The 13,193-nt window shown below is 36.5% G+C and overlaps 1 protein-coding gene across 5 annotated transcripts in view; it reads left to right on the top strand.

The window, feature by feature from the left end:
* CSE1L (chromosome segregation 1 like) overlaps positions 1-10,962 on the top strand; it is a 45,273-nt gene extending 34,311 nt beyond the window's left edge. For all 5 annotated transcript variants that reach the window (XM_077167320.1, XM_077167312.1, XM_077167330.1 and 2 more), the window contains 11 exons: positions 520-656; positions 1,827-1,930; positions 4,440-4,537; positions 6,145-6,295; positions 6,441-6,649; positions 6,960-7,057; positions 7,162-7,247; positions 7,606-7,687; positions 8,493-8,639; positions 9,299-9,530; positions 10,351-10,962. In XM_077167320.1, coding sequence (XP_077023435.1) covers positions 520-656; positions 1,827-1,930; positions 4,440-4,537; positions 6,145-6,295; positions 6,441-6,649; positions 6,960-7,057; positions 7,162-7,247; positions 7,606-7,687; positions 8,493-8,639; positions 9,299-9,530; positions 10,351-10,440 — 1,434 coding nt within the window. In that variant the 3' untranslated portion in view covers positions 10,441-10,962. The remainder of the gene's footprint in view (positions 1-519; positions 657-1,826; positions 1,931-4,439; positions 4,538-6,144; positions 6,296-6,440; positions 6,650-6,959; positions 7,058-7,161; positions 7,248-7,605; positions 7,688-8,492; positions 8,640-9,298; positions 9,531-10,350) is intronic.
* Positions 10,963-13,193: the final 2,231 nt, after the last annotated feature.

Genomic DNA, 13,193 nt, shown 5'->3' with positions numbered 1-13,193 from the left:
GAAGCAACTATTTTGAACACTATAGCATCCAGGGAGGAGCAGGAGGAAGAGGCTGATAAATTACTGTAAAGACCTATAAATTGCTTTCTCCGTGCAGCGGCTGCTGGTGCCCATTCCCCATTTTTGTGGCTGGCTGCTGCTGGGTCCATTCCCTGCATAGCTGCGGGGGTCAGAAGGGATGTAAAAATCCTCTTTTCCTGAGAACTAGAGTGGGTACAGTCTGTCACTGGTCACTTATTTTGATTAGCAAATTTGGATTGCTGGATCCCTGCTCTGAGGGCAACTATCGTTTCAACTCACAGTGGACAAAGGCAGTGAAACTGTTGTTTCATTTCCACCCCAGACCAAGGCAATGGCAGGCAACCATTGTTTTGAAGCTCTCTGGACAGAAGCAGAGGTGGTGAGGATTTAAAATGCAATAGTACCTTGGCTGCACTGGACAATTAGCTGAAGGTCTGCATTTGCTTGGCAGCACAGCAAACTGGCTTTAGAGTATATATATATTACTTTATTTTTCAGGTACCAAAAGAGCATCTTTTAGTCTCTATTCCTCTCCTCATTAATCATCTTCAAGCTGAAAGTATTGTTGTTCATACTTATGCAGCACATGCTCTTGAAAGGCTTTTCACAATGAGAGGACCTAACAATGCTACTCTGTAAGTATTTGATTCAAAGCAGTTGTTATATTTTTAGCCTGGTGTGCAGGGGCTATTCTGTACTGTCAGAGATATCTTTGGATGTGTTCATAATTTCATTAGTGGTTATGAAAGTAAAGGTGTAATTTTTACTCATTTATACTCTCTCATTTCCAAAAGGATTTGGGGCAGTTTGCCAATATGGATATCTTATAACATAATGAAATTAAATAAATGAGGGAACTGGAACAAGGGAAAGTAACTGGGATCAGATTAATAAAGAACAATATGTGTCAAAGCATACTGTACAGCAGTTTTAGCAGCTCCAGAAATTTTATTTGAGGTTTTCTAGCAGCCAAGGCAGAGGAAAAATTGGGAAGTTAAGTTTGCAGTCTACCTGAGATTAAAATTAAAACAGTTACTCAGAAGACATTTCGTAAGTGGATCTTCATTAAGAGGGTACTGTGTTGTGGCAGTTTTTTCACAGCAAAATTGTGCATCAGAGTTCTTTTTACATGGCTGTTTTTGTAACCTCTTTCAGTGCTGAGATATGACCCAAGTGGGTGAAAGTAATTTCTCTAGGAGCAAAGAAAGTAGCTCTTCTGGCCTGATCAAGGGCTAGAGGAGCGTCAGCATCTCTTTCAGTCCATTCTTTAACAGTGTTATTTCTTGAAACAGCTTGGGATAAGAGATAGAAAACAGTTCTAAGTTCTTTTCTCCATTGAGAATTTGAGGTACAGATCATCTCAATGGCCAGTTAAGGGTTGAGAGGACATCCTTTGGGGTTAATAAAGGTAGAAGTCTTCAGGCCTAGTATTTATGGAAATAACAGTTCTGAATCTGCTCCACCTCCAGAAAATATGGATTAAAAAGACCCCTAAGAGCCTGAGTTCTGTTATCAGTGATGATAGATTTGAACCAAGGACAAATTTTGCTGCTCTAAGTCATGTTGGAAGTACCTGGTTTTTGGTTTGTTTAATTGTGTTTGATCCTAGATTTGCCTTCTCATGGGTTTAGCATGAGCATATGTAAAAATTATATTCCTAAACTGTCTACCAGTTGCAAGTTATGGGAGGTGTCTCAGTGTTATGCCCTGAAGTGTGATTTAGTAATTGCAAAGAGTATTCTGCAATAACAAACTCAAAAGTTTGTTATGGAGTTTGTAACTGACAGCTGTTTTTTCATCTATAGTTTTACAGCTGCAGAAATCGCACCGTTTGTTGAGATTCTGCTAACAAACCTTTTCAAAGCTCTCACACTTCCTGGCTCTTCAGAAAATGAATATATTATGAAAGGTAGGCCATTTCCCTGTGTACAGACTATAAGCATCTAATCTCAGATTAGTAGGGTAAACACTGAGTCTATGAACCACATACTCTTTGCCAAAAATTAAGTAGGTTTAGATATCATAAAATGAAAAATGTTTTATTTACCATTAATAGTGTTTGGAGAAAATGTTTACCTTAACTTGATATAGAACCCCTCTTAGTGTAAAAATTAAAGTAGCAAAGTTCTTTTTTTCGATTTTCTAGATTGAATTTCTGAGAGCAAGGGTCAGATCATGAAACAAAACTCTGTTCAGGGTTTTCTGTGTGCTAAGTCTTGGTGAAACATGGATGAGAGCACAAACCCCACAGAGATCCCCACTTCATAGACACTGCCAGGAACACACAGTGGCACATTTGGAAAGTCTCCTGGTGCCAGCTCTTACTTCAAGGGCAATCTCAGTCTTGTACGCTGTTGCATCCCATGAACCTGGCACAGTATAGTAGGAAACATTTGCAAAGAAACTTTTCCCTGATTCCTAGTCTGGTTTAGGAGACCCGTTTTGTCTGTGTGTGTGCATGCACATGTGTATGTAACAGCTAGGTGTAATTACTGTTGATTAATATCTCTTTCTTATGAAGGTAAGTGCTCTGTTCTTCAGGGGTATATTCCCAGAGTATACAGGAGCACACAAAATATAACCTTCTCACTAGAGTTGTGTGAGTAAAAAAGCATTCTGTGAGCCTGGAAGGCTAACTCTGATCTAAGTCAGAGAAAGGCTTTCTCTAGGAGGTAATATCTAAACTGAGATATGAGGGATAGGTAGCAGGTAGGAGAAATCCTGTGCAAGGTTTTGGAGGGAAGAGAAAATACCTTTCTATCCCCTATGGTGGGCATATAATGGGTGCTTTGATTTGTAAATGTTTATTCTGTTCATGGGAAGACAGCTATAATACATTTTTAGCTTACTGATGTATTTATTTCCCATGCCTTATGCTATTAAGCATCTTGTTAATGAGCAATATTTTTCTAGTATGAAGCCCTCCATTTGCCTTAGGTTCCTAATTTCTCTTTCTGAGAGAGATAGGTTGGTTGCTTTTCCTTTCAGTTCCCTGTAGGCTTAAGTCATACTTCTTCTAGGTGTAGAGGAAGCATTTCCTGACACTGACTTCTAAGTGAGAGATCCCGAAAACAATTTTACATGGCACTGTGCCTCTGCCATCCTTCAGCCTCCTATGTCAGTCCACTATTTCTTTCTCCCCCCTCTTTGCCCCTCTCTAGTCAATTATTTCTTATTGTCTCTTTTAATTCTTGAAGCCTAATGCCTTCTGTAAATGCTGAACAATACTGCTAGGTAAATTATGTTACCAGCCCTTGCCCTAATTTAAAAAGGAATCATTCTTACACATGCTTCAGCTAGATATTGCAGATTGCCATGGTATGCCAAAACACAACCAACAATATTCCTGAAAACCCTTAAAAATACCCAGGGCCCTATCTGAGGTTGTATAAAAGTTTTACTCATTAAGTTCACTTTTTTCAGAAACGTAAAACCTCCATATTGTTCCTATGCCAGATAAGCCCTGAAACCCAGAGGCTCCAGTTTCTCTAAGAACGTCAGCTAGTTGCATCCCCCTTCCCCATAATGTTGATACCCCTTTTTAACATGAAGAAGTTAGAATGGTCGTTGCCCAAAGATCCCTTAAGACTGGAAGAAGGATCAAGTGAGAGGGAAGGGTCGTAACAGCAAAGATATGATCTAAGAAATGATGTTGACTACAGAATCATTGTGTTGATATATCTGGTTAGTCTCTAGTGTATTAGAACATCTAGGAAGAAATACTGAAATTGTGGAACTTTAACATGTACCATACATTGAAGTTTGCTCAAAATTACTTGTTAAACTGTACTTTGAAGTTTATTACTTCTCTGCATATTTGTTATATTTCACAGTAAAATGTTTTAAAAATGACCAAGAAACAGCACTATCCAAGAAAAGGTTAAAAATTGCAAAATTTGGTAAGAATATTTAGAAAATTAAATACGTCCCTGTCCCTAGATGTTATGTTACTCATAATTCAAATAGAATTTTATTCATAATCATAAAGTCCAGAGTTAATGCTTTTGAGTTATGAGAGATGACATGTAAATTACATAATCTGCTGCCTAATACATGTTAAAACTCAGTACTTGTTAGCTGGTAACTGAATTCATAGTAGCCGGTATTGCTTTAACACTCCCACAGTTTATATTTTATTTTTTCAAAATATGAGTTCAACATTTGTAATGATTTCTTTTTAAAATCGTTACATAGAATCCCCTCTTCCAATGATGTGATTTTTTTTCTAAAATAAACAATTTGCCACTGTTTAAAAAAAAAAAAAGGAAGGGAAATTTAGATAATTTTTTAATCTAGAGATCTATCTAGGGGGTGTTTTAAGCTTCCTAAAATTTTAATTGATGAATCAGCTCTTTTTCCCTTCATCACTGTTTTGGTGTTTTGTTTAACTCTGTTTTTGCTGTTTTTATATTTTACAGCTATCATGAGGAGTTTTTCCCTCCTACAAGAAGCCATAATCCCCTACATCCCTACTCTCATCACTCAGCTTACACAGAAGCTATTAGCTGTTAGTAAGGTAACAAAACCAATTTTGAAAGTAGAATTGCTTTTTGCTTTACGCTTCAAATTGTTTGGGCCTCAGAACTCCCTGGTAATAGGTCAGACTTTGGAGGAATTGTATTCATTATTCCTAATCAACAGTTAATATATATATATTTTCCTAAGACTGTGGGATGACATTGGTTTGGAGACATAACTGCAAGTCACCTTTAAATGTAGGCTTAGAAACTTTAATACAGTTTAATTCTCATTACAAAGGTAACATTTCATTGTAGAAAATTGAGACAATGCAGATATTCCAAAATTATCTTAGATGGAGGAAAGTAAGCTTTGCACTAACTGGACATAAAAGAGGATATTCAGGGCAGTGCAACGGTGGCTTAGTGGTAGAATTCTTGCCTGCCATGCTGGAGACCCAGGTTCGATTCCCAGTGCCTGCCCATGCAGGAAAAAAAAAGGATATTCAGGCTTCTATAAAGTGATAATGAAATTCCTTTGTCTCATCTTCCTTACTATTCTCAACAATTGAGTTCACTCTGTGGTCTAAAAGTTTACAGATCATTTGATTCATTTTTAATAAATTACTTTAATACTGACAGTCCCTTTTTGGATGCTTATTCCTAATTACTCTGTGAAAAGGAGATAAATTCGTAGATGTATTAGACTGACCTTGGAGAACAAAGTGATTATTTTTCTTTTTTTTTTATTAAAATTAACAACATTTAGAAATCATTCTATTCTACATATGCAATCGGTGATTCTTAATATTGTTGTTTTTATATATATATTTTTTGTATTTTTTATTTTTATTTTTTTCTCTATGTTATCATTTTATTTATTTTTCTGTTGTCTTGCTATTTCTTTTTCTAAATCGATGAAAATGTATTAAGAAATGATGATCAAAGTGATTATTTTTCAAGTGAGTTCTGGTAAAGGGTCTCAGACTACTTTTGGCCTGGGGGGAGCAAGGGAGAAGGGAAACAGTCCCATTACCACCCCCCTCCCCCCTGTAAATATACCCTCTGATTTTATCAACTTTCTGTGGTAGCTTTCCAAGAAAGATTTTGAGGAGAATAGAGTTTTGTTGCTTAAAGAAGTTTGAGAGCCCCTGAGACCGACAGAAATCACTGTAAATGGAGATTTCAAGGCTCATAGATGGTCAAGGTTTGCCTCACATCCCTGGTGTGTGAAGCTAGTGGCAGTGCCAGGCTTGTGGGTCCTTCCTGATGGTTTCCTCTATCACCACTGACTAAAGTGATGGCTCAATGAGAGTGTACAGCCTTAACACAGGTGCCTTATGTCCTTGGAAGCCAAGGATTGTGTTATAACCTCCCTGTGACTTTGAGGGGAGCATTTTTTCATAGTGGACTTTAGCCCATTATAAAAAAAAAAAACAGCACTACTAGCAGGTACTGTTACTTACTTTTTGAATTTTAAATTCAGTGTGCAAACATAGCATATATACAGTCTTACTGTAACTAGTATATTTTCTTAATGCTGATTAAAAAAATAGATGACATCTCTTTAGTGTGGTTTAGAGAGGTTAGGTGTGTTTTGTTTTAGATGGTATTTAATGTTGCTTGAAATATTAGAGTAATTAGCTTTTATTTGTTTAAATTTCAGAACCCAAGCAAACCCCACTTTAATCACTATATGTTTGAAGCAATATGTTTATCCATAAGAATAACTTGCAAATCTAACCCTGCTGCTGTTGTAAATTTTGAGGAGGCTTTGTTTCTGGTGTTTACCGAAATTTTACAAAATGATGTGCAAGGTAAGTTAAAGGAAGGAAATTTCTTTGAATTGGGATAAAGTTATTAAAGTAGTTATAAAACAAAGCCTGCCTAAGAGATGTTTGCTTTTCTGGTCAAATCCATTAATCTTGAAGCTCATAGCTCTGTTTTTAATTTTATCAACAGAATTTATCCCATACGTCTTTCAAGTGATGTCTTTACTTCTGGAAACACACAAAAATGACATCCCTTCTTCCTATATGGCCTTATTTCCTCATCTCCTTCAGCCAGTGCTTTGGGAAAGAACAGGAAATATCCCTGCTCTAGTGAGGCTTCTCCAAGCATTCTTAGAACGTGGCTCAAATACAATAGCAAGTGCTGCAGCTGACAAAATCGTGAGTCAGATTTATTTTGAAGTAATTAATAGAAAATGTTAATGTGTCTTATTAGGTATCCTTTAGTTATGAGTTATGTCTGCAGTGAAAAAATAAGAACTAAATGTGGTAATTTCAAGAACTTAACTTCAAGGGCTTGTGGTAGGATTTTTCCCCCTTTATTTCAGAGAAAAATGACCTAAAGAGAAAAGGCTAATTATACTATAAAAAGCCTGAATTCTTTTTGAAGATGTATATCACCTGTTTAACTTTGGGAATAATTAATCCTTGTCTCTTCAATTATTTAACCATTTGATCTAATTTCTTATAGCCTGGGTTACTAGGTGTCTTCCAGAAGCTAATTGCATCTAAAGCAAATGACCACCAAGGTTTTTATCTTCTAAACAGTATAATAGAGCACATGCCTCCGTGAGTATGACTGTAACCGTCACTGTGAATTTAATCAAAGATTTGGTTTTGTACTCAGAAAAATGCTGAATTGACAGTGTTGATTTTATTCATTTCCTTTTTAGGGAGTCAGTTGACCAGTATAGGAAGCAGATCTTCATTCTGCTATTCCAGAGACTTCAGAATTCCAAAACAACCAAGTTTATCAAAAGTAAGTAAAATAATTTCAGTGTTCCCATAGAAATAATGAGTTTGGCTAAAACCCTTGCACATTTTAGTTACAAATAATCCTTTTATTAGTTATAAACTTTAATATGTTTTGGAATGTTTCTCCAAACACTAAATTAATTTCACATGCATTTTTTTCAAAGTTTGGGTTGTAAGTTTAGATATCAAAACATTTTCCAATAGAAATAACAGTGATAGACGGCAAGACATTCATGACGAAGTTACAAATTGAAATTTTAATGATTATGAATAACTTTCATTTGGCACAAAGTATTTTTTCATGCTAAGACCTAAATCACAGTGAATCCTCTCTATTAACGTCCAGCATCTTCTTTCAACAGGTTTCTTAGTTTTTATTAATTTGTATTGCATAAAATATGGTGCCCTAGCACTTCAAGAAATATTTGATGGTATACAACCAAAGTAAGTTTGTTTTTATTGTTGTATTTATTTCAGGGATGATTTCATGGCTCAAGTGAAATAGTTACCTTTGACTTTCAGAATATTCTTGGGTATGGAGTGGTTAAAGAGTAAAATCTCTACAAAACCTTTTCCTAATTATCAAGGGTTAGTCTAGTCTTCATTAGGCATTGTCTACAGCCAGCGTTCTCTGTTATGTTAGATGCTGGTCGTTGTTTCCAGCGACGACATGCCTGTGTTAAGGCCAATAGCTTGATTTTTTTTTTTTTTTTTTTTTACTGAGGAAAGTTTGGAGCAAAAAAGCTGCTTTTGACTTATTCAGTGTGTATATCAAGAGTGTAGTTAGATGACATTTCTTTTAGTGGGGAAGGGAAAGGTTATAAAGAAAAGATAAAAGACAACTCTAGGAACTTGTAGTCATTAAATTTTACGTATTTGCAGGTATATAATCAAAGTTGAGATGGTTATAATCCAAAAATTTTTAAATCAGTTATGGCTAGATGATGGAATGTTGGGTGCTTCTTTTTCCTTCTAACCATTGCTTATCTCTGTTTTCTAATTTTCCAAGGATTTCTTTAGTAATTTTTCCAAATACCCAAGACAATAAAAAGTGATAAAGATTATACTTGAGCACAGACTTATTATAGTGTGAGGGGGATAGGTTTGTGTGTTTGTTGTTTTGTCATCTCTGTTTTTCTTATTTCCATTCAGTTGACCAAAAACTGCATCCTATTTATGAGTATAAATAACATCATTATTGTGGTAATCTAATTTAACATTGAGTGGATTTATTTTGCTTTGATTAAAGAATGTTTGGAATGGTTTTGGAGAAAATCATTATTCCTGAAATTCAGAAGGTATCTGGAAATGTAGAGAAAAAGATCTGTGCAGTTGGCATAACCAAATTATTAACGGAATGTCCCCCAATGATGGACACTGAATATACTAAGCTATGGTAAGTAGCTTTCTAGATTATTTGGAAATTATAGTTTCTTTCCCTTTGACTGCAAAATTTAACCAAGCTTACTCTCTTGGGCGCCAAGAAAATTGGATTCGGATCTCAGTTTCTCTTAGCAATCAGATCTGAGACATAACTTGTGGATTCTGGCCCTAGAAATATCTTCTTTCTTGGTTCTTAACATTTGGGGGAGTGGAGCAGGGGGGTATGGATCCCTTTAGGAATCTGATGAAAGCCTCTGATCTAGACTGTTCTAGTCTCTGTAAGACTGTTTTATGACCAGAGCTCAAGCAGCCTGACTTAAGGCTTTTTTGCTTTTCTCACCTGTTTCCCCTCTTTTCCTTATTTTGGTTCCACCCAGGCAGCCTCTCTTCCCATGAAGTGATCTGGCAGCTTGAGGCTCATATTTTCTAACTAAGGTTATTGCATTTAATCTTGGATTCCTTGGGTCACATGCCTTTCTCATTAGCTATACCTGGGTCACTTGACCAGCTCGAGAGCTGTGGGAGTAGTTTCCCAAGACAAATTGGGGTGTTATGGCCAAAAGAATTGAATGGTTTTTGGAGAGGCACAAGCCACTGATTTCCTTCCAAATTTCAAAGGTTTCTTCATAGTATATTTACTTTTAATGTGTCATCATCTTTCTTTCAATCCAGGACTCCTTTACTGCAATCTCTGATTGGCCTTTTTGAGTTACCTGAAGATGATACTATTCCTGATGAAGAGCATTTTATTGACATAGAAGATACACCAGGATACCAGACTGCCTTCTCACAACTAGCATTTGCTGGGAAAAAAGAGCATGATCCTGTAGGTCAAATGGTGAACAACCCCAAAATTCACCTGGCACAGTCACTTCACAAATTGTCCACTGCCTGTCCTGGAAGGGTAAGTTTCTTTGTCATCAAAGAACTCTGTGATGAATGGAGTCTTTTATGGGAAGTCAAAGAAATGGTTGTTCTGGTGCCTGTTTTCAATGGTCAGCACAATCAAACCATATCCATTGAATTATGGTATGGGCAAAGCTTATTTTTCTTTACTTAAAATGATTCCCTTGCCCCCCCCCGCCGTTACTGCAAATACATGTTTAAGCAAATGATTTTCGGAATGAAGGTAAGGGGGAGGGGAAAACTTGGAATAGAAATGTATTTGATTCTCAGATTGAAATAGTCTGTTTGGGATTCATAAATCTATTAAGATGTGGGCATTTATTGATTATTTTTTAATTATAAGATATTCAGAAATTAAATAATGGATCATGAAATAAACCTAATTGTCACTGTATAGTTTCATTTAGCCAGCACCTTCTATAGAGTCTTATGAGTTATATTATCTGATAAAATCTATATTTTTCAGTTCTGTATTACAGAAAATTTTAAGACACAAGTATATCAAACCCTCATGTGTCTAGCTTTAATAATTACCAGCATTTTTGTCAGTATCACTTCATTTATTCCTCCTTTTTTCTTTGCTAGAGAATTCTAACATTTTGGGGGCAGGGTGGGTGCATGGTCTGGGAATGTTAGAGAATTTTAGAGGAAGCCTTAGACATCACGTTATTTCATCCATAAGTATTTCATTATGCCTCACTAACTTCAGAATTCCTTTGACAATGATTTAAGATTGCCAGCCCTGCCATAGACATGAAGTTTGTGTTGGTCCATCAGGCTCTCTAACCGCCAGTTTGTGGTTTTCATGTTTCTTCTAGGTTCCTTCCATGGTGAGCACCAGCCTCAATGCAGAAGCCCTTCAGTATCTCCAGGGCTACCTTCAGGCGGCCAGTGTGACCCTACTTTGAACACATTTTTCTAATTGGCTGAGCCCAGAATGGTTTCTTAGGAAATACTGTAGTCTTCTGAGCAGAGCTACATTGAAACAAAGCGAGTTTTCTTTTTGAACTTGTCAGAAAATCCATCTTTTAAAGGATATTAAATGTTGCTTAAAGCTGAACCATGAACAAATTAGGTGGTTTGTATGACCATAAATATAAATGACTTTTAAATATGGATAATTTTTCCAGTTTGCAACTTCAAGGTTCTAGTTTTAATAGTTCAGTGTATGACATTGATTTGACTTAAGCATCTGCACTGTTTGGATAATTTCAAGTTTTTGATGGATATTGGCTGTGGAGACTTTTCCTGTTACTAAACGCCTTTGTTTTGAGGCTATTACCATTCATATTTCTCTTGTCCTTTGTATTTTTTGTGTTTCCTTAAGCTTTTATCAGAAAGTCATAAAGAATCAGTTGTGTCATTTGCCAAGCAACACATTTCATAGTTTTAAATCTGTAATCAGCAATAAAGAAAGCCCTAAAATAGTATCTTAGACCATCTTAAGGACAGGTGTTTGGTGCTTTCTGATGCGTGTTTGTGTGTGTGTTTCAGGAATCGAACCCAGTCTCCTGCATGAAAGGCAGACATTCTACCCATGCACCCTTGCACCCTTTCTGATACTTTTATATGAAGAATTTCTTAAATCTCTTCTTTTCTCCTCCTGGATGCCATAAAATCTTAATTTCTAAATACTTCTAACTCTAATTAGTCCTGTTTACCATGGGAAGAAGATACTAATACATTTTGGGTCTTGTGTATTGGGACTTTGCACAGCAGAGCATGGTTGGCGGTGTGAGTTCTGGTAGATGGCTCCCTCTGGGCTGGAGGGAAATGCTCTGCTGGGCTTCTTGGGCTTGGCGGGCATACTTTAGACAATGTGGATATTTGATGATGTTTTTTCCAAAGACATCTTCTCAAATTATGGCATCTTAAGAGCCAGAAGCTTACGAATTGCAGGCTGCATTGGCTCTCTCCCTGGACCTTATCCTTTGAGATTCTAAAGCATTGATTTTTAGGGAATCAAGATTCAGAATACTTGAATCTCGTGGGGCATAATGTATTTATGCTCTAGGAAAATGAGAGTTAATTGTCTATTCAGTGCAGTTAAACTGGAACCTAATTCTGCGCAGGTTACGTGATTTCTCACTGAAGTTACTGATTTTTTCCAAACCTTAGGCACCTTAATCTTCATTTCTTACATGTTGTTTTGAATATTGCTTGAGAAATTTCAAGCAATCTAAAAGTGTATTTGCACATTAAATCATACATTACCCTTTGCCCAAGCAGAAGGATTGGTGGAAGGATTTGAGATATTGGAAAACGTTTTTTAACTACAAACGTAATTAACACAGATGGAAAGCCTGGCTGGACAGCAGGGAATAGGTGTGATGGCTTCTGCATGCTTGGTGGTCAGATAAGCAACTTGAGTTCTTTTTGATGCTTTGAAGCTGTGCTTGCTAAAGCTGTTGTTGCACCATCAAGAAAATGCACATACTGCTCTGGAAGCACTTCTTTCAGTGTCCCAAACTCAGAGGACTGATTGAGTCCTGTTTTTTTTTTTTTCTTCCTAAATTAAAACAATTGAGTAGGAAATGGTTCATTTTTATAATGCCAAACAAGTATGTAATGTTCTGAAGGGGAAGATTGGCTGTTGTACTTTTTTTACTCTGGCGCAGTTCATTAGTCAGTATTCTCACTTTTTAGTATTTTTTAAAGCTTTTGACTGAGGTTTCTTACTCCCTTATATAGTATAGTTTTACATTTGGCTTTTAAAGGTTTTTGTTAAGAGATGGCAGATCAAAATTGTAATTTATTGACACGTTTAAGTTGCCATAGCTCAACTTGAAGCCTGTTCTTTGTAGTTATAAAGAACTAGGTTAACCTGTGTTGGGGACAGGAAGACCTGGTTTTGCGTTACAGTTCTTCCACTGACCATGCCACTTTGAGGAAAGGACTTTCTAAGCTTTTATTTCCTCTTCTGAAAAATGAGTATTATTCACCTCTAGACTGGTTGGTTATGAGAGTAAAATAGTGCATGGAAAGTACGTAAGCAGAGCACCTGGAACACCGTAAGCACTAATAAGTAAAAGCTGCTATTAGTTTCAGTATTTAAAGTGGGTATTTGTGGAGTGAGGGTTGAGGGTCGCGTGGGAGGAAGGATTTGTTATTGTTTTATCTGTAATGTAGCAGCCCTGGTAGGAAGGAACAGGCTTTGTGAAGACTAGTCTTGACTTCTAAAGTCCCCCAATCCCAAGGCGTTTTAGACATGGAGAAAGATCATAAGTGTTTCCTCCTGGGTCCACTGATTTCCCCCTGCTGTTTGATCATACCCTCAATTTTAAAAACCTCATTTTAAAATTACTCTTGAGAAATTCACATAACCTAAAATAAGCTATTTTGAAGTGAACAGTTCATTGGCATTTAATATATTTGCAGTGTTCATTGTTGTTTTCATTTGCATCTCCCTAATTGCTGATGATGTTTTACTTCTTTTCACATGCTCTTCGGTCATTTGCATACCTTCTTTGGAGAAAAGTCCTTCACCATTTTTTAACTGGATAGAGCTATAAGAGTTCTTTTGATATTCTGGACCCCCTAAGCAAATAAATGATCTGCCAATATTTTCTCCCATTCTGTAGGCTGTCTTTTCACTTTCTTGATTCATAGAAGTTTTGGATTTTGGTGTCATATCTAAGAATCCATTGCTAAATCTAAGGTC

The sequence above is a fragment of the Tamandua tetradactyla genome, chromosome 1 (assembly GCF_023851605.1).
Source record: "Tamandua tetradactyla isolate mTamTet1 chromosome 1, mTamTet1.pri, whole genome shotgun sequence".
Lineage (NCBI taxonomy): Eukaryota > Metazoa > Chordata > Mammalia > Pilosa > Myrmecophagidae > Tamandua > Tamandua tetradactyla.
Note: the sequence above shows the minus strand (reverse complement) of the source record. Positions and strands in the feature narration are given on the sequence as shown.